Here is a 22496-nt window from a genome sequence, read left to right as displayed (position 1 = left end):
ATGCTAATGTGCTGAATCACTTGAAAGATAAAGGCTCTGTGCATGTTATGACGCAATTAACCCACCGATACTGTTTTGGAAGTAAAGTTAATTGACTTTGTTCTTCATGTATATTTATCTCTCAAACAAGAAATGATGACCAAATGAAAATAAGCGGTTCGCGGTCCTAAAGCTAAGGTGAAGTACAGCGAAACCTCCCTTAGCGGACACCTCTCTATTAGGGACACCTCTCTATTAAGGACACTAGTTTTGGTCCCAAACTGGTCGTTTCGATTCACTTAGACCTCTCTAATCAGGACATCTCTCTAATTAAGGACAGCCCTTGTCAGTCCCAAGGGTGTCCATAATAGAAAGGTTCTACTGTACATGTATCATGACAACAAAAATAAATCCTGCGTCCTTTTAACTAGAACTGGAAGAGAGCAATTTGTGTCGTAGATTTTATTCTTACTAACTGGAGGAGACTTGCTAGTTGCTTCCTTAGCCTGGGCGGCAACCAGTCTAGATGTCCCCAGCAGCCTTTGATGTCAAGACACCTTGGGGAAACAGCCCCCCAAAATCAATTCCAGCTACCAAAGTCGAAAGAAACCAGCTATTTCGGCGTAGAATAAAAATCAGGTTCCTGTGCACGAACATAGAATGAGATGCACCAAATAAATATGGCATTGGCATTTTGACTGTGGTGTATAGTACCCCCAGGTATATGGCACGGCTTAACCCGCCGGCCATGAGGGAATTGCTTTACGGCCCAGTGGTTGGCGGATTGGCCCCAGAGTGGAAGTTAAGCAATGTTGAGCACGGTCAACCTTTGGATCGGTGACCAGCGCATATAATACGTGTGGGACACAGCAAGGTGACCACAATTTCGGGTCCCCAGCCTCAAAGGGACCAATCTCAAGCAACTGACAATGACTCTCCACCTCCTTACAGGGAGGCAAGACAAAAGCAACCAGTCATTCACCAAATATTCTTCTTACTAATCTGGGCGCACACAGCGATATTTCCATCATTGCAACGATCGTGGGCTCAAGATAACAGGATTGCGCGGGAGGAACTCAGCGTCATGCACCTTTGTTTACACAATGACAGGTTATCATTTTAGCAAACAGGGGACAAGGACGGGAGTCATTTCAACGATGTGGGAGTCAGTTTAATGAAACTTTTCAAAAGATAACAACAACCACTTAATGCCATTTTGATCCAGATAGCGCCATACCTGCTAATTAGCACAAATTGTCCAAAGTGCACTTGGCACGCACTGGCAAATTCTCAAGTGTTGATGTGACAATGATATCAGCACAAAACGGGAAGCAAATTAAAAATGCTTTTAAATGCAACTTTCAATAGGCAGGATGTTACTTTACAATGGATAACTATGTCAACATGAAGGTCCATCGGGGTTAGAAAGATACCGGAACAAATTCAGAGTGAATGATTTTATCAGCAGTCGCTGGGGCCCGGGTTCTCGGCATACAGGAAATTGAGAGTGAAATTTCAAGGTGTTATGATGGGCTGCTTAAGTTTAATTGTTCTCGAAATGCTTTTTCCAATATCTGCCATCAGAAGGTGTTGTTAATTTCCTTGACAAAAGGCCTTGTGGAGAACACTGAGAAATGGATCAGAATGACATCGACGACATCAGGAGACTTGACCACTGTACCGGATTATCACCATCAAAGGGAAACTAATGGTCTTTAAGTGATGAATCTGCACGTCAGCGTGGTCACCTCCCCCTCGGCTACAATTACACAGAGTTGCAGGAAAATCGCCCATCATTAGAAAGGTAATGGGACCACGTTGGCAGAGAAATAACATAATTCGGATCGGGATCTGTCTTTTGGGAGGGAATTGATCAATATTGAGATAAGAATGCTATTTTTCAGGAAGACCATGTCAATTGGGATGTAATTTTCTGCAGAAAAATGGTCAGGACATTACAACGGTAATTTGTCTTTTTCATCTGCATTACTGACAATTTCGTGCAACGGACAGCCCCAAAGCCAAGGACAAACTTGCAATGGAGGTAAATTTAAGAAGATTTTTCTTACTCATGACTTCCTCTAGAAAGAAATTAACTAGTTGACAAACAGCTGCACATCTCAAGACTTTAAAAAAATATTTATCTTACAGATAACAGTATTTATTTTTTATTCATTATCAAAGATATTGTTGGAGATAAAAGATTGAATTCTATTTCGATCATCGCCAAGTTCAAAATCATCAATGATTACAACTTTACCTCATCGAATAACCCTTTATTGCTACATAAACGACACTAGAACATAAACAACAGGCCTTGATCAAAACTCGTTTCAAAAAGTGTGTGGTCACTTGTGGTCTGACAGCATACAGGCGCTGTTTGTGTTTAGTTCAGTACACAAAGTAGGCCTACATGTAGGCTTACGATTATTATCAATGCTTTGCATCAAAGCCTATATTTTACAATATTCTACACTACATGTGTAATTGTAAACTGTACAGGTCGGCCAATATGTGCACTACTCATTTGAATTCAACAAAACCTAATCCTGACCTCGTTGAGTTTTGATCAAAGCCTATTGCTCCTTCAACATGGTTGGCAAACATTCAATCAAAAGGAAAGATTCACGAACAAGGATTCAATTCAATGAATGAATATCTTAGACCACACTGACATACGACAGAAATCAAAAGGCCCAATTCTTTCAGATTTCGATCATCCATGCTCCCCTAGGTTCGTAATCGAAGAGCATCGGGACTTTTTTATTGCGATGTCAAAGACATGGGGAGTCAAGATGGCACAAGATTTATTTCTGGAATTGTCCCCGTGAACTGATGGGCTGCGCGCCACTATCCATGCGATTGCCCACAAATGCTCCAATGGCCTGTGAAGATATAGCCTCTGGCAGTCAAGTTCCCACCCTCCATTCTCGTAGTGTGGGGACGTTTCTACTTATTGTGGTGGGGTGAAAGTTAAGACAGAGACACTGGCGCTTCAAAACCAGAAAGCTCCGGGAAGGAGCTCATCAGCCCGCCGGGTAATGGCACTTCATCCATGTCATCTGGAGTGTGGAAAACTCTGATCACGAACCCGGGTAGATGACACTCGATCTCACAGACACCTTACATTTTACACAGTTGCTAAAACAACTTCTGTGACATCTTGTTGGAATGATATAAGATACTGATCCAAGTGATTGACAGTTCATTAATTACGACAATTTTCCAGATGATACAATTATGAACCGCGAAACAATATCAACCATGGCCGTGTTAATCATCATCTGACTGTCCCGACTGACAGTCGATCTGCCTCTTCTTAATAGATATGCTCCTGCCAGTTGGAGGAATATTGAAGGCCACAACAAATAAGCAGCAAGCATACCACATGTTCTTTAACTATACTTAGGTTTCTTTAGGCTTTGAAACACCTACTACTACAACTGGTGTGATGATGACTTATCGATATTCTTCTGCAGTAGTGGATCCGGGCAGGGTTGGGGGTTGTGGTGATATGCAGAGCCAGTGGACCGGGGCAAGGACCCCCTTATAATAGGGACAGGATAATAGGCTATCCAGTGCTGGAGAGTGGTGGCAAGTTTTAAACAATGTGGGGGTAGGGGCTAGCTAGTACAAGGTTAAATTATAAAACCATCCGAGGATGAACCACCGTCATTTGAACCTTAAACCTCTACAAGACAAGGCAAGGCCAGGCATCACAGGTAGGCCTGGTCACAGTTGTGACAGAGTCATGACATATAACCATCCATAATTACTCGGGAGGGGGGGGGCATCCTTGCCCTGTTCGTTGAGTGTTGCACTTGCAGTAGGCCTATATGCAAAATTCTACTCCACTAACTGTAGTAACTGTTTCGTAACTTATCTACTAGTGTGTAGTAGAATGAAAGGCCGAATGAAAATAGCACTTCCCTGTTTGGACTACCAATACCATGCCATGCCAAAAACACGTAAAGGTCATTTGTTGTTATGTTTCCAAGCATGCCATACGTGCATACCGGGTACTACACGTGTAGGCCTAGGCCTATTTGCACACACGGACAATCACAGTGTCAGTGACACACATTATTTTGACAACTTCGAAACACTTACTCCTTGTTTGTAGCCGAGCCGACACGAATTGACGACGGCGTCTTTTTAGCAGGTTTAGAGGACATTAGTTCTGCTTTGTTTCTAAACTTTCAATTGACATCGATCCTTGAGAATAAGGACTTTTAAGAGAATTTTGTGCTGTTGCCAGGAAGAGCAAAAATATAAACAACTTTTAACGCATGCGTAGAGCACTCTTTCGGATAGACGGCGCCACCTTCCGGGCACCTGTTTGGTCTCATTAGGAAGATTTTTTTGTATTCATTTTAGGGCCTAGTTTCTAAAAAATCATTGATTTCTTGATCCTCACAGTACGCCAGTGTTGATTTAGCAGTTGTTTTGGTAAAGACATGTTTTTTGGAGTTTCTGAAATCTAGAACGCTACTTAATAGGCGGCAAACAAGAAACTACGGATTTTACTGTTGCTGCCGACGTATGTGTACACTGAACTTGGAATGTGCGTCGGCCCCGTGTTGAAATGCCGTCCAGTGCCAGTTGGTGCGTTTTTCGCTGATTTGTGCACAATCCAACATATCTTATAAGTTCAATGGTTGACTCTCGGTTTTTTTTAAATTCTTGTGTAGCGTAAGCAACTTTCTTTCACAGGAGAATGGTCACTGTAAGAATTATTCAGGAAGAAATGAATAATATTTGGTGTTTTCCGTGATTGTCCGGCCCAATTGGCAATATTGCTATTTGGGATGGTGAACAGAGCTGGGAGCAAATGCGACGCTTATGATTTATTTAAAGAAATAAAATGCCCGATTTAACATCCTGCAGAATCAGGGGAATCGGGAGTTTCCAGTGATATACGATACAAATGGGTTGTCCTCATGCAATCCCTTTGGAAACGCATTTTAAAATCGATGTTACGTCCTGTTAATGGGGCACGTCATCATCGCGTACATTTTGGAAAAACTCCCTAACGAGACCTTTGTGCTGAAATAAGGACATGGCTCGTGCCGCTGCGCGTGGCAAGACGAGTCAATTCAGATTGGCATTGTAAAAGCTTTTGGAATTCGACATACAGAAATAAACCTGACATTAGTGATTGCTTTAAGTCAAGACGAACATCGTCTGGTTCCTGTGGCAAGCACCAGGTAAAAACTGCCAGTTCTGTGTGCCCAGTTTCCCGCTTTAGTTACAACTTAGAGTAGGCCTAACCACTCTAAGTTTTGTAGAAGATTTGGCGGGAAGGATTCCAAAGTAAACTCTCTTGCATTTATACTGGTAAACTGAACAAAACAGAAAAAAAATCGTTTTATGCATCTGACAAGGGAGTTGCATAGTGTAAGTGTAGATCATTGGTTTAAATAAGATGCTATCCCGGCTATTGTAGTAACGGTTCCGCAAATATCAAACCGGTATAGTGCGGTCCGCGCCCGGGAATAGCAGCGGCGGAATGCAAAGGCCCGGCCCACGCCCCCTGGGCCACACCCATGATTGTCATGTAATATGATATCTAGTCATTGAGAGCCAAGTAGATTGTAAACCGAAAACTGCGAGATTCCGAGAATGATATCTAGCGAGGGGAGGGGCGAAACCCTGGAGCGTTTTTTATATAACAGTAAAGTAATTAAATAAAGGAGAAGACTAAGAGATTAAAAGACTAAAAGACTAGAAGACTAGAAGAGAAGACTAAGGTGCTGGAGCACTGGTTGATCTTAATGAGTGAAAGCTGAGGGCATCCCAATTTACGCGCCAAGGAATTTCCTATTTTCCCGATGAAACAAAAACTGAGAGCCGGAAAGCTTAAATAGTATGGAGACCAATTTTGCCAGGCAAAAAATACTAATGAGATTATACCTGTCCCTCCCATCAGCAGCGGAGGGGTCCAACATGGCCGACCCTGCGTCATTTCCGACAAAGATGGAACCCCGTCTACTTCCGGTTCCTTCTGACGGCGATCCCGCAGGTTGGCGGCTACCAATCTTCGACGACGAGGGTTTATCTGGTGGCAAAGGCTTGGTAATGTTCAGTATAACTTCTTCTGGGAGATCGAGGCGCGGATTATACAGCCTTTGAATTTTGTAATAGATATCTCCTTCTTTTGGGACGATTTCGTTGGTGGCTTTAGCTTTTTCCCGCTCTTCCTTTGTTTGGCGCGCCCCTCTCTTGAATTCATTTCCAGATTTCTTGAGCAGCAAGCCAACAGTGACGCCTGGTAACACAGAACCTTTTCGCATCATTTTGAGAAGAAAAAAACTGGCAATGTCTAATAAGCCTCAAGCGACGGTTTCCTCCTACGTTGCAACGCCAGTATATTTTGTTTTATGGGAATGGTTAATGAACAGACAATAATCCCAAAGCTATCCAAGAAAGAATAAGAGATTTGCTATTAATCCCACCGAACTTCTCCTATAGTCGCCGAGTAATCCACACAGCATCCAATTACGTTAATCCGTAAAGAAGAAGTATAGGGAAAAACAAAAGAAATCAATTCCTTAGAGAAATCCCTAACAAAACTGTTAGGTCCCTAACTACAAGTCGCGGCGCCGCAAAACATAAAAAAGACATGGACGAAAACTTCACCTTGGACTAGCTAAAGAAGAGAGAATATACACAAGAAAATGTGTGTGATTATTCCTTGACCTGACCAATCAGCATGCTAGCATTACAGTTAGTAAATTTACATTTCTTTTACACATGTTTTTCTTCATACATTTCGAGAAATCCCCTCAGTGCCCCCGTTGACAAAATTTAATATTGATATTAAACTTGCACCATCATTTCTACTAAAGGCAATGGTCCGTGTTGGTATTGGGCCTAGAAGTCTAAATATTTGTCTTCTCTCAGACTTAACATGAAGCCTACAGAAGGCAAATTTACTCTCATGCAACTCCATTAGGCTTTGTTGGCCAAACGACAATGGCGTCATGAAATTTTTGGGATAATTCATTTTTTGCCTTGATTGAATTTTAATCGTCTTATAATGTCTCGTTGCTTCAGGGTGTGTTTTCAAGGTGTTTTACTGGACCATTTTTGAATCCAATTCCTAAACTATTATAAAGCCTGGCCACCACATCTCAATGGATGAGTCATTCTTGCAAGACTTACACTGATAAGAACCTTTTTTCCCATCATTGGAGTTTTATCTTATTTTGTACCGGGAGTCGACCTTATGGACTGTAAGAGCCGTGGTGATGGACTTTTGTTCCATTTTGACCGTGGGTCGCAGATCATTCGAAAGGGGCAGTACCGGTATTGGTGTTGGTAGACATATGCCCAATCCCAGAAATAATAAATCCCAATCCATTTAATAGACTGTTACAACCGGAAGCTTGAATTTTGCTGCATCTGATTTTCTATACACACTTAGAAAAAGGGCACCAGAGGGGTGCTCATTTGAACCCTCGGAAGAGAAAAACTTTGAATGCAAAAATATAATCAGCACCTTTCATCTTCCGACATGTCCGAGGGTTCCAATGAACACCTTAGGGTTCTATGCACTGCCATATAGCAGTCTGGAACCCTTTTTTCACACGGCAAGCCGACCTCAGGGATATTCCCGGACGAAGCCCCGTGATGGACCCAGTCTTCCCATTTGGCAAGGCTTCCAGGTGATCAAGCCCGGACTCCGACCCAAATACAGCAGGGATATCAGTGAGGGACTTGCCCTCGGGCATGCCCCAAAGGCTGGGCTGAAACGTACGGTCGCCGCGGCGCATAATTGCCGTTGCCCTTTCCTCTTTATTCAATTCCCAAGTATCATCTGTTAAGCAAGGAAATGGTCTTTCCGTCAATGCAAGAGATACTTCGGATGATTGCTTGCGTATTGTCGAGGGACTGGACTCCAGGACCAAGAATACGCGATGTCGATGTCGTGGTCGGTCTCGCACAAGGGCGGAAAATGCTGCGCGAAAAAGGACAACGGTTTTACATGTACATTTCGTAATTCACACTGATGGAATGCTGTCAGGAGCAAGAATATCATCCTAGTCATGAATATGTATGAATGCAATAAAGATGCGCTAATAATTTGCAACTGTCGTGACAAAGACTATAGAAGACCTCATAAACTTTAGTTGAAGGTATTCATCGTTTCTCCTGGCCACTTCCGGTGGCCCCGCCCATGATCGGAACGCCTCGGGTGATTCCTCCAGGCTTCGGGATGGCGGGAGTTATTGGGAGACACCACAGCAGGAAATGGCCAGAGGCTTCTTGCGAAACCATATCATTATTTATCTCTGCATGGTAAGAGGCTTTGTCGCCTTGAGAATAGCGTGAAAGGAGCAAGTTTTGATTAGTTTCGTCCATCGGATCAGCCTGGGGAGTGGGCGGTGGCTGCTGGCCGGACCTCATCCCGTGGTGGTATCGGAGGAAGGGGAACTAATCTTTTTAATGAGCATATTCATCAGAGAACGGAGGACATCTATTCTGCCATTTGGGTATACATTTGACCGACCAGTGAGTAGAAGCTAAGGCATAGCTAATTGCCGTTTGGTAGAGAACTATAATGGACATCTCTTCAGCAGTTGAGCTAGGGAAGCCGCAACCTCATATACAAGGCTTTAGAGGTGGAGGACTTGTGTTTTTACCTGCTTATTTCTTTTATTGACCTGCACAATAAGCGTATATATTAAAGAAAAAGTCAGATGTAGCATTCCGATCTACCAGTGTTTTGCGCTCTCGGCATGCAAATATAGTTAATTGAAGAGCATCCGCGAGACAGCGTACGCAGCAGCCGAGGAGCAAAGAATTGCCTTTTTTCACTTCAAGATTTATTGCTGGTCACCAACAGAGTGAAAGGGAATCTTAGTTCCGCAAATATGTGCCAGAGGGCCTCAACCAGTGCCTTGCCTTAGGCCTATATTCAACCAAAGAAAAGCCTATGGTTCACGACAACACTGACAGAACCAAACAAACACAGACAGGCTATGGCGGGAAGACCTATAAATCCTGAGTAATATTGAACCACAATGTGTCAAAAGTGATTTTTAGGCTTATACGTTTACGTTCATGATCCCAGTTAGTTCGATAGCCAAATATAAGACACTTTGACAACGACTACTGTGATCAGGTTCAAGTTGAAATTTGTCAGGGGGTTTGAAAGTTGGTATGGTGGTCTTGGGGTTTCTAGAGCTATTTTAACTTGGCGGCATCAAGAAGGAGAATGAGGCGGAAAAGGGGAAATGGAAAAGAAGAAGAAGCATAAGAAGCAGAAGCAGAAGGAAAAGGAAAAGGGGAAGATGGAAAAAAGAAGAAGAAGGGGAAGGAAAAGGAAAAGGAAAAGGAAAAGGAAAAGGAAAAGGAAAAGGAAAAGGAAAAGGAAAAGGAAAAGGAAAAGATGGAGATGGAGAAAAAGAAGGAGAAGGGGAAGGAGGCGATGAAGAAAAAAAGGAGAAGATGAAGAAGGAAAAGAAGGGGATGGAGGGGAAGAAGAAGACAGGGAAGGAGAAGGCAAAGGCGGAGGAGAAGTTTAAGATGCTTACCTGTCTCCTACCGATAACCTGGCTTTGCTGCCCCTCCGCGCCAATTTAGCGCCATGGCTTCCAGACATGATAAAAATCTCCGGTTTCAATTTGAATTATATAATAATCCACAAACGTGTTGATAAATTGCTCTTAAAATAATTGTTAATTTAGTTGCCCATTTCGTGCGGATTTGTACGATGTATACATGTAGCTGATTGCTTTGAACAGATTTAGTGAGATCGACGTGTATGGGGCCTACACCCAAACCACCGCGTGCTGAAAATGCTCTGGAGAAGAATCCTAAAGCATTCTTTGCAATTCTAAATTTTCGCAATCTTAAAGTATTGTCTCAATCCTAGAGCAATTTTCGCAATCCTGAAGCCATAAAATATAAAAGCAATATCCGTCTGCAATCCTGACAGAATCTGCTCCAGTCTTTTTTACCATCCGAGAGCTGACGATTGTATCACAGTGGGTTGTATACATGTATATCAGATATGGCTGTTGTGGGAAACCAGAGTGGCAATGAAGAAAACTCGTTGTTACATGATGTCCAATAAGTGATACATTAACTAATTTAGCTGCAAACGATTAATCATAGTTCAGCAGATTGTTCTGCAGTAAGATGGTTATCTGTCTTTTATCAATTAGTATGGACGATAAATGTTGAAGAAGGCGTATAGTATAGCGTCTTTGTATATTTCAATATTATTATAATCCAATCATATATCACGAGGTAATCCTATCATTGAATTATAGAATCCTTTCATAGAAATATAGAAATCAAAATAATAATAATCGCCAATCGAGAGGGTTATTGATGAGAAAATCGGTATCAAAATCAGATTTGGGTTTACTCAAACCCAGGGTAACCCGTAACAACGTGAAGGAAGCACTGCGAAATACCAGACTTGACTTCTTGAAACGTGTAAGACGGACTGGTATAGTACAATTCCAATGACCTGGCAGTACAATTCCGACTATATTATCCAACAGTGTCGATGAGTTTCCAGAAATTCACGGACACGACAGCGCTCTTCCATCGAAACTCTAATTCTATAGACTTGGCCTCAGGAGTCTCGACCAAAGCGCGCATTTCATGGGTGCACCAAGAAAAACACCTATCATAATGACAAATTTACGTGCTCTAAGAAAGATTTCAAATGCTCTCAGTCCAATGTTATTGAGAACATCAGAAAGGACTGAATGATACCTTAGAAATAACTCGTAAACAGAAATACATAGCTAGTTTCAATAAATCATGTATTCCTATTCATGCCGTTTTCAGATGTCTACAGTATAGGCTTTCTCAACAATTTATTCATAGCTATATAACTGGACAAAAACAGCGTTTGCGTCCAAGTCCAAGAAAAATTAATAAAATTTGGACATTGCTTAAAGTTGTGCTTTCAGCACCCTCGACATTTAAGTGATTCGGTGTCCTAAAAAGAAGAAAGTGACTGGAGGATTCTTTCACTTTGTTGGATAAAACACCTTTGTTACAATGTTTCATTTTTATAATGAATTATGCATTAACCTCGTTTTGACTATGCAGAGGTTTTGGTGAGAGAACCGTTTGCTCCAAGCGTAGATCATGCTAACTTTTGATAAGTCTTGAAACATACATCAAAAGGCACATGTCACTATAGTTCATGTTTAACCACCCACCAAATTCAATTAATTATATCAAGGGCAATTGATATTACTATCAAGAGAATGAATGGCATTCATTGAAAAAGCTTCAAAACCTTTATTTCTTAGAGTGTATCACGTCTCACCAGCAGTGGTTCAGCCATTGCTGGTCTCACTCACAAATTATGAAAGGATTGCATTGGGACATTCTTATCATCATTGACATTAATACGCGGGTGGTATTCAATCGAATAAATGCCACATGGAAATAGGATACCATAGAGATCACAAGATAATCTTTAAAGTAACAAAATACGACCGAGGAACATTTGACACAGGAAGAATATGCCAAAATATTAGGCTGGTTTCGCGACCCCTAGCTCCAAGCGACGAAGTACGAACTACGAGTGCGTGTCTTGTCATCATTTCCTCTGCCAGGTTATTTTAATAAAATTTCCCGGAGCAGACATCCTGAGCTTCAGGGCATTAAAATGCAGGCGGGGAATGAGCATGCAACTGACACTGGTATTCGAGGATGCGTTGCATGAGTCCTGATCTCTTTTGACTCAACTGGATGGATTTCCATGCAGTAGTCGAGCAGTTGGATGGACAGACGTTCATTATTTAACTGTTGCTGATCTGATTCATCCAGTTATATGCATGTTGTATTCTGTATTGAAAGAGAAAGAAAAAGAGGAGGAGAGGGAGGAAGAGAAGAAGAAATAAATATCTTTCCAAGGGTTAAAAATTAATTTCATCCACCTCCCGCCCCCGGCTCCAGCCATCCAAGACCAATTTCCTTGCGCTTAATACGAATCGATCTGCGCGAACCTCGGCAAATCAATGAAAGAAGCCATTAATTCCATAGGAATATTAATAAGAATATCATCACAATGCAATGAGTTGGATAAAATGCATTGGTGTAAAAACCTGCCGCTTCGTGGGGTGAGGAAATTTGTTCCAGTATGCAATTGAGATGGAGACAGGCCTATACATATACGCAGCGTGACACTCCTACATGGAGATAGGCCTTTAATACACAAAAGACCTAGTCAAAGCCGCCCAGGCTTGGTTGATCTGGAGTGAATGACGCGACAGGCGTCTATTTGCAGTGACCAGCTTACTCTATAGAACGTATTGATCTGAGTTATCAATATGATTTGCTGTACCATGGTGGTAGATATACTACCTGTACATCTACGCTATGATGACATACTTATATCAAAGTAAATATTTCGCGTCTGACATCTATCGGAAAACGGATTAACTTATTTAAGTGACATTATCGTATACATCGTATAATGTCAAGTGGTTTTAAAAAACGAAGACAGATTATGAAAAAGTTTGAAGTAAGCATATTTCAAGATGTGTCAATTGTCATGAAAGCTTGAATTTGAATACTAAAAAAATATATGCAAGTATGGGAACTATGAACAACGAACACTCTCCGAAAGCACCGAGAAGACCCGTTAAGAAAGTCATTTGAACAAAACTTTTATGGCCCATCAAAACTAAAACATACCAAAGTTGAAGTAAGGCAGAAAAATGTGATGACGATGACATCCATTTTAATCGATTTCGAGATCAAAGACGTGTATCCCCAAAGACTTTCATTAAAAAATCGAGCAAAAAAATATACAATTCAAAGTATTTTTAGTGTTTATAATTCTCATCTTACTTACTCGGCGTGTGTGATAAGTGTTGATCCCCTTCGGCTCCCACGCGGTGATTTGAGGCGCGCCGTTCCCAGCTGCGCCCCCAAACCGCCCTGTTCGAGACTGCCCCTTCGCGCCATTGTGAGGCTAAACGTATTACTAAGTCAGCTTTATATCACGTTTGTTACTGTACGAGTAGTATATCCGATGTAAAGTTAGCAGACGATGTCCAGCCAACAAAGTCCGCTCGGTGTTGTTTAGCAGATGATTCCAATCTCTATAATAGCTTTGCCAAGGGCTAAACTTTCATAAAACTGTCAATCCTTTTCATCGAATCGGTAGCTCCTGGATTAAGTCAGCGGCAACGTTTGTGGATTTTAAAAGTTAACTTTTATGAGGTACATTATTCTTTCATTGACTACCAGTACAACTCTTTGCCTTTCACATTTTCTTTTATAAGACTCCTTTATGATAAATCCAACATGATTTCTCTTCCAGAAATTCTCATCGACCTCGCGCGAATTCGACGTTTAATTCGACCTCTTGATCCGTACAATGAAGAATGATTAGAAGGTTTGCAAGTGTTTCTGTGAGGAAGAATCACTCACGGAAAGTGTACCAAGAAGTTTTAAAAACCATCCTCTCCCTTCACCAGATTCTTTTAAAAGATTGCTTTCCCCGAAGATCTCATTGATTGGAAGGGTTGACAAATCGGTCGTCTTTGTTTTATCGTTTCACTTTGACATAAGAGGATACACAAATTACAAGAAAATTCCGGAGTTATTACAAGATTCCTGAACACTATCCGGAGATCCTGCGCGTGAGAGTATAGTCACAGATAGAAGAACATTCCTGAGTTATTCTACGATTCTTGAACACTATCCAGAGTTCCTGAGTGCTTTCAACATGTAAATAGACTACTGGACAATTTTCAAGCGATAGGTCCTTATATCTATAGACAATTCCTTCGGGAGTAAACATGGTTATCGAAAAGAACACGAAAATTTAAATATTCCACTTTCTTACTCATCTATGAAATTGTTTAGTAAATTGATGTCAGTCAAACGACGATGCACCAAAACACCCCAAAACACAATCAAAGTTGTTGGTCTCTAAAGACAGGCCTCAGGACGTATTAGTTCCTTTTTACATTTGAAAATCGTGGAGTTAATGACCCGAATACTATAGTAGGCCATTGGAAAGTTGTCCACGCGTACGATAATTCCTTGTAACAATAATAGAAGCCATACTGAGACTCGCTGCGTCCGAAATTGAGAATGACAAGTCCATTATATGAGATTTGCCCACTTTTTGAAATCTTTCATCCTAACTCGAGTCTTTCGTCAGCACTTCAAGGTCTCCAACCGATTCTCGACTTTAAAACTCGAACCTCGCTATGTTGGTGACTGGTCTTGTCTATAACAGTCTTCGATTTGGCCTGTCTAGCAATTGGATAAAGTCATAATTGGACCTAAGTCGAAATATTTATATCGCATTCACAACAGTTCTTTTTTACCTGAAAGTGCTTGTTAAACACCGATTATGATGTAGATTATGACCTAGTTCATTAATGAGGTCTTAACTTCAAATCGTCAAGTCAATCGTTCATATTAAAACCTAATTAGTTGGTCATAGATGATGAGAAAAACTAATATTTCGTGGCTATTTGCGGTTAATAAAGAGACGTAGATTTAGCCTCCCTGATCCCAAGTAAGAAGTTTCATATTCCCCTAAAAAATATCGTCATCTCTTGCGTAAATTGGTTAAGTCTAAGCCTGGACGAGCCGTAAAAGAGACTGTCTGCATGGAGTCCATCGAGGTATACAGAATCTGCCATATCTTGTAATAGCACCCACTGCCTCGTTTAATAACGAACTTGTAATAAGCAGTTACTTCTCCGATGATGTCCCAAGAAGTCTCATTTTTTCTTCAAACTCGATCAAATACTCAAACTGGGACTGCTCTCCAACTAAATCCAGCTAGTGTCCACCTCTTTAATACGTAATCCAATTTCGCTACAAGTGACTTGTCCGCAAGTTGTTTGTCCCAACAGCTAATCATAGCATTATCACAGCCTTCCAAATTCCAGGTCCACTTCTCATTCCTTCTTTCGAGAAAATGTTTCAACAATGGTACTCATGACCTGGGAAGACTTTCCAAAAAAAGAACCAACAGGCATGTCATTTGAGTCGATCCAAACTTATTCAGGATTATTCAAACTTGAGGCTCGATGGTTTGCCGATTCAGATGCCTTCGTATAGCCTAAGTCTGTAACTTGAGGAAGGTCACAATCATGTGATATTTGTTTTATTTCCCTGGACGGGTTCTCCATGCATAATTCGCAGAATTCTTTTCCAACGCTGAACGTTTTTGTCAACGACGTAATTCTCACACAGTCCGGTATCCTGGCATAACCAGTGGTTTTTAATAAACTCCACCTGTCGGCAATATTTCAGAGTAGTAATTTAAAAGCCTGAATCTCTGGATAACGGTCTGGAGGTGTGTTCACAAGCTTTGCGTCTATAAAATGCCCGGATAAAAAAATAAAGTATTTCAAAATCATTTGTCTCATATTCTCAAGAATTGTTGGCATCTCTTTCTCCCAATGTGGCATCCACTGGCCGGAATCAACGTGTGGCTGATAGACGTCCACTGGGGTGATTTCTTGCTGCTACACTCCCAATAGCATCGTCGGTATGATAGGCAGGTATCTGATTCTCTCCAAAGTCATTCCGAATTGACAGCCATTGACGGTATCAACATGTGGTTGACGGACATCTATTTGGTTGCTTTCCTTCTGCTGCACTCCAACAGAACTGGCATATAGGTCAAACGCATCCAGGCTGTCTTCCCTATCCTTTTTAAATTGCTGCGAAGGAGTGTATCAAGCTGTCAGTAGAAAGATATTTAGAGTTACAGAAAACTCCAATACTGGCGCAATCTTCGTAGAATTCTCGGTCGAATTCTCAACGCAAGTGAATGAAGATCCTTTAATGTATCAAATTGGCCAAGAAATTGTGAGACATGCAATCATCTCCACAACTATACGTTTGAGAAAAACCCTGTCGGCAACGTATCCGCGTTTTAATGAATGTCCTAACATAATGAATGCGATATGGTCCATTTCGCCTGTTGTCTTGGCGTAGTTTGATCGATCGAGCTTCCATCCTTGTAGGTGGACCAGGCTATAACATCCTCATTGCAGTGATTTCAACATTAAATCCGCGCTACTAACGGTGAATCTTAGATCCAATCCATATTTATTAAAAATTCTATTAGCGCTACTGCTCTGTTATTGAAATCGACCGCAAGAGCTGATGGCGTGGTGACTGTCAACATGCAACCAAAACATCGGGAACAGAGTTTATAAGGCAATAGCATTACACGCTCGTTTAACGTGTCTGTTCAAATGAATGGATAACACCATGACAAAAGCCTGGTGACCTCACTCTCATCAAGTGTAAAATTCAACATTGATGCCGCAGTTGGCCATCACGATTTTCAAACTTAGGTTAAAATGGCATGAACAGCGTCCCATTACACACACGTTTAACGTGTCTGTTCAATCCCGAATGTAATATTGTTAATAAAAAACCCGGTGACCACACTCTTATACATAAGTCTAAAATTCAAGATGGATGCCGCACGAGTGGCCATATTGGATAGAGAGTCGGTCACTTTTTACTTATGGCATATGCATAGCGTCTCAGTACATATTCGTTTTTTACGTGTCTGTCCAATTGAATGAAATATACGTGACCAAAGCCTGGTGACACACGTATAAAGTGTAAAATTCAAGATGGCTCCCGTGATGGGCATATTAGGTAGCCAATCACAAAGCTGGGTTTATATGGCCTCTATAGTGTCCAATAGCATCCCATTACCTATTCGTTTAATGTTTATGTTAGATTGAATGAGATATCCGTTACAAAGGCCAGGTGACCACACCGTAAAATTCAAGATGGCTGCCACAGCTGCCATATTGGAATTTTCGAATATTTTCAAAGTTCGCTTTAATGCTGTTCATTAAAACTACTACGAAAGGAAAGTCAGTTGAATTCAATAATACCCTACTTCAATAAAAAGTAGGTTTTCCCACGTTGGGAGAAGAAAAAAACAGCGGCGACCATTTCATGAAAGTATGCACAAATCACCTTTATGAAATTGTAATAGGCTTTGACAACCAATTAGTGGCCGTCTTGACTTTTACCATGGGCCTAGCTGTAACTGTACTCTTTCCCATGGTCAACTTCTCTGATCGAGGTTTTTGGACGAAAAAGTTGGCCGTCTTGAACATTTGAAAAAATAGTCTACCACAGCGAATCAAGCATAGAAAACATTTAGAACCTCTCTGTTAAGGGCACCCTCGGGACTGACAAGAGCTGTCCTTCAAAGAGAGTTGTCCTGATTAGAGACGTCAAATTGAATGGAAACAACCAGTTTGGGACCAAAACTAGTGTCCTCAATAGAGGGGGTGTTCATGATCGAGAGATGTCCGCAAAGGGAATTTCTACTGTATTTTTTTATATTTTTGCTATAATAAATTAGCAAGACGAACAGGACCCTGTCCTGGCATCAGCATCGTTTTGTAAGTGTTTTAGTAGTAGATGCTTAAAACTAAAAGAGACGAACGCATGATGTCATTTTCTTCTATTCCCTTCCCCGCGATAGTAGTGTGATGAGGCGGTCCCCAGTCTGCGGCGGGAATGAATTTCGAGATGCTCCCTAAGCGCAGGATGGACTGTTACGACACGCTGCTACAAGTAATTATAAAAGAAGCTCGTTACACCACGAGGACAGGTAAATACGATGCGATCGTAATGACTTATTCTCCGTGTTACCACGGTGACAGACAAGAGCCAAACTGTGACAACATTCTACACTGATATTACATCGATCTCTGTCTATTTGTTGTCACATACGATATTGTAAAATAGCGTAGTCATTGATAATCAGTGCACATGTTCACGTTATGATATTGAGCTATTCCATAGAATCTTGTCATGTCGGTTTATATTCGTCATTAAACGCCTACATGTACTCCTTCCGTTGAAAGATTTTAAAATTCGAATTTTAAAATTTCTAATTGTGTTTATACACACTGAATATTCAACCCTACATCGTAGACAGATAAATCCTACAAATGCCGAGTTTCGGCCAATTGGCATGCATGATAACGTGTAACTACAATATACGACATTGTGTATTTCTTTCTTCCCTAGGGCCATCATGGAGTAAATTAAATGAACACGAACGCGTATCCCTTTAAGACGGTGATGCAACACGGTCGATGTAAATGCTGTATAACCCCCGAATCCGACTCTAAGTCGAATCTTGACTCTATAGAAAAATGTAATGTGTCGCCTGTGTGGGTGGGGTGAGGAGGGGGGATACAGTGTCGCCTTTGACTCCATTGACTGCTGCACAATATTTCATCGTTCGTTCATAAAAACTACGGCGGGCGGAGTATCTGGAGTACAATAATCAGCTTCCTTTCATCCAGAATATCATTCACGGCCATTCTTCATTCATCAAGTATAGCCAACGCCCGTCAAAACACCTTTGATGTCTATGAATGACACCGACTTGAATTTCACTATATCAACGACGTTAATTAACTAATTAATCATCATGGCCTCGGAATAAACTAATTCGGCATCGAATTAATAAACCTTTATCAATTACGGGCAGTCACAGCCTGGTCTTTGTGAGGGGAAGCCACAAAAGATACAGACGCGCTTGATCTAGAAGGCAGACGCTGGTATTTTCATGAACATCATTCGACATGTTAGATGTGTACACACGTACATGTGTACGTGCATATCATCCCTGTAGAAGCCTATTTGATGCATTCAACATGGCCGCCCTGATGCAATTTCCATTAACCTCATTTAGGTTATAGCCCATTCTATATAAATGGAATGAAAGAGCACGAAATCACCTTCTTACATCTGGGGGAGACTGGCCTCTCTAGCCCTTGGTAGGCAACCAGCCTATATAGGAGAGAAAACTCCAAAATCAACCGGGCAGTCTGGGCTCGTCAGCCGGAAATGGCAACCAGACTAGGAGACGGAACCTGACCGAAGACGGAGCACACCGGCCACACTGGCGGCTGACCGGGTGTGCACGCTAACAACAACCAACCAGCAACCAACCAACCAACCAAACAACAACCACCCAACCAAACAAAAACCAAACAACCAACCTTCTTGCATGCACTAGCATCCCCCCCCCCTTTCAGAGATAGTTAAAAGAGCAGACTGTCATTGTTTGCTAATAAATCATAATAAATATTGTAAAACGTGAATAAGCTTTCTGGAGTTGAATTAAGGGGTGGGCTGTGTTTGTTTTTGTCCGATCCATCATCAGACGCCGGTGTTTCGTGTCAAGCTAATTGCTCCCAAATGGAAATGATACACTCTGGACGCAGTGGACCGATCTCGTCCCTCATCATGAAGAGATCCAATTTGGATGACGCAATGGACTGCCCCGGGAGTCTAGGAAATGTTAGCAAGGTTCTTTTTATGTCCGGAACTTTGGATTCAATCGTAAAACGCAAGTTCCAGGAGTATAGTTTTTGGAATGGCGTTTGTGTTTGTTGCAGAAAGCAAGCAGGCAGGGAGGCGGACCGTATTAGTAAGCATAGCCACCAGAGTTTATTGAAGGACTCTGGTCAGGCAAAGGTCCCCGAGGGGTCGACTGCTCGCCGATCAAACTCGCCCAAATCGCAAGTACATCGGTCCGCGTTTTTGTCCACCACAGCTTGATCCAAGTGTAAATCAAGCTGCGGAGACATTATTCGGTTGTTTTATACTGAAGCGTTATACCATTTCCAACATGGCTAGAAAAATAAGGATAAGGCAATAGTTGTTTGATGGTCTCATTCTCGAGTTTGTCGTTAAGCAGGGAGTATAGTGGTGGGGTTTTGATATAGGGGTGGGGATGAATAAATAAAAGAACGAAAGTTTAAATATATAATTTCGTGTTTCTCGGAGATTTATAGGATATTTGTTTTTTCCCCAAATTCTTTATGGTCGGGTGTACGAACTATTAGAAAGCCTCGTCTAACCAGGAAGAGACTTTAGGACTGACATTCGCCGCCGATAAGTCGGCATGCGTCTAACCAGGGTAATTTCTCCATACTGTTCTTATCGCAAAAATGCACACCGTAAAATTTAAAATGTAAACCTAAACGGATTTCAAATTCATAAAGAAAAAAGTCAATGCGTTTACAAAAGAAGCCCCACAGACGGCAGGATCGTCTGCTCAAAGTCATGAATGGCAAATCATAAAAGTGTTCGACAATAACCGCGCTTTTGTTGAAATCAAACGAACTGTGAAGTTATCTTTCGTCTGACTGCTGCAGGGATTCTAACTCAATGGGATCATCCTAATCCGATAAAGATGACAAAAGCGAATTTTTATCGTTTTATTCTTCTCAAAATTAGCGAAGGTGTTTAAGTTGAGCGCGGTGGCATAAGCTGTCAAAAAACGAATTCGTCTGGCTGGATACATAATTTTTCCGGCAATCTCTCAACTCATTTTCTAAGTCGAAGCTGAAATACATATAATATCTATAGACAATGGTTAGATAAAGGTAAGAATGCTCAGAGTATAAAATTATTCCAGTGATTAAACTTTTGTTAAATGGTTTTCAATAAGATTATTACTATAATTTGTCGGACAAAAATACATCACGCCCATTGCCGAACTGACAAGACTCTGAATTTGGTATACGTATATGCTTTGAGTTTCGACAATTATTTATAATATGGTATTCGGTATAGGCTAGAAATCAATTTCAGCAGATCTCTGTCAGCTACGGTACGCGTATCTCGTTGACGCGTCATTATTGGCGCGCTCGTAATGAAATTTCAACAAATCTTAAACCAATTCAAATAACGAATGCTTGAAAAATCTAACCCTGCAGCAGGAAGAACGAATTCTCATAACTTTACTATTTAGGAATGCCACTTTCTATACCATGATGCAACACATGAATTGCATGCAAAAACCGATGTTCATCATTTTACAATGTTCTGTTTTTCGTCAAAACTTCGTAATTTTGTCCTTTTTTCAGCAAATACAGAATTGGAGGCATTTTATAGTCCCGGAATCGCATGTGAAGAACAACTGAATCACTCTTAACACATGAATAACCACATGTGCAAGACGATCAATTATGAAAAAGAAACACCAACCGAGCATGGCGAATCAAAAACGGCACGAAAATGGCCCTGGTGTTTTGAGAAGAAACATACGACGTACATCAATCTTTTAAGCATTTTTGCAATAATTTCTTCATTTTTGTCCGTGCAATGTTTTGGACTGAAAAGTACATTTCCACGGAAATTTAACTGTTCACAGACCCATGTCTCTCCGATAACTCTCAGAAATTCTTTATAGGTTTTTGAGCTTTTTCGGCCAACTCATGTATGAAACCGAAGAGGTTTTTCAGTAAAAGTAAGGCCCCCTCAATTTCATCTTGACCATGCATTAAGGTGTTTGCATCTTATCAAGATATTCTCCGCTAAAGGGTTTATAGACCATAAAGTTCAGGATGCCTCAATTGGTGATGCAGCTGAACCATGCAGCGGAACCAAAGCATTGTCACGTATTTTCTTGAACTAAACCAGCAGCAAACTTTCACTGTGCGCCCCGAGAGTGCTCGATCAGCATTGCTTGAAATCAATTCTTGATGGGTCAAGATTTGGTTTTCCTAATTCAGAAGAAAGCGTATTCTGAAGGAAGGAGCACGTACTGAACTTCCTCTTTTGATTTTCTTTAATGTCGTCTTTTCTTGGTGAATAAAAGATAAGTTTCCTGAAAAAAAGTACAGGAACTATATTTTGTGCGTTCATTTCCTTTGTGCGCCATTAGCCGGTCAATTGAAAATAGCAATGGGTTGATGGATGGCAATGAAAGGAGACCAATCAGCGCCAACTGATCGATCACATCTCGGGCCCATCAATCAAATCAACACAAAAAATGAAATTGAACGAAATTGATTGAGAGTTGCGCATGTTGCTGCCTTGTGACAACTTCGTCCCGAGGGGCGACAAATGAACATAAAGGCAGGTGGATCCACCCTTCAGTAAACCCTGGATTGAGGTTGTTTTTGCAGGCACGCGATGATGCGGCATCGGTTCGGTCACGTGTCGTGTTCTCGTGCACAAATTGGCTGAACCGGAACATTAATTTGGCCAGGTGTTTTATTTCGAATCAAATTGTTCTTGACAGGAAATAGTATACGGGATGAAATCATGAATCGAATCTCGGGCCAGTGTCTTAAAGCAAAAAGACATCCTTTAACAAAGGAGATTAAGTCTTCATCTACACACAAAACTGACCAAAAACCTCTTCTCGCTGTTTGCACTGATGTCTTTGAACATAGGATTATCGCTGTTAGCCGCCTTTGTGTGGTAACCAAGGAATGCGTGCTGACATCTGATGTCGAAGAGAGAAAGGAATATTCCATTAAGAGCCACCTACAAATGTTGGCTTGAACTAAACAATCTTTCAACTCGTACCAAGCTTAGTTGAAAATGTCCATTCCTTTTTGGCCCTATTCCCCCTTTCCTTTCTTTCTCTAGTAACTCATTCCCGATCTTTGGACAATAATGGTTGAAGTTAGCATCGCTGTACATGCCCATTAGTTATTGACTTCGGCCTTGTCTAGAATCAAGAGTACGCAAATAAGTTGAGGATC

The 22496-nt window shown here is 41.3% G+C and overlaps 1 protein-coding gene across 20 annotated transcripts in view; it reads right to left on the bottom strand.

Annotated features, from left to right (window-relative positions):
• Positions 1 to 22496, bottom strand: part of LOC135487393 (androglobin-like) — a 122504-nt gene that overhangs the window by 88387 nt on the left and 11621 nt on the right. For 17 of the 20 annotated variants that reach the window (XM_064771007.1, XM_064770993.1, XM_064771005.1 and 14 more), the window contains exon 1: positions 12815 to 12941. The exons of 1 other annotated variant lie outside the window; for it this stretch is intronic. In XM_064771007.1, coding sequence (XP_064627077.1) covers positions 12815 to 12927 — 113 coding nt within the window. In that variant the 5' untranslated portion in view covers positions 12928 to 12941. Of the gene's footprint in view, positions 1 to 4089; positions 4228 to 9518; positions 10534 to 12814; positions 12942 to 22496 lie in introns of those variants that run through there. 2 more of the 20 variants (XM_064771003.1, XM_064771004.1) reach the window with 2 other exon arrangements.

This window comes from Lineus longissimus, chromosome 5 (assembly GCF_910592395.1).
Source record: "Lineus longissimus chromosome 5, tnLinLong1.2, whole genome shotgun sequence".
NCBI lineage: Eukaryota > Metazoa > Nemertea > Pilidiophora > Heteronemertea > Lineidae > Lineus > Lineus longissimus.
The sequence above is the reverse complement of the archived record's forward strand: the minus strand, read 5'-3'. Positions and strand labels throughout refer to the sequence as shown.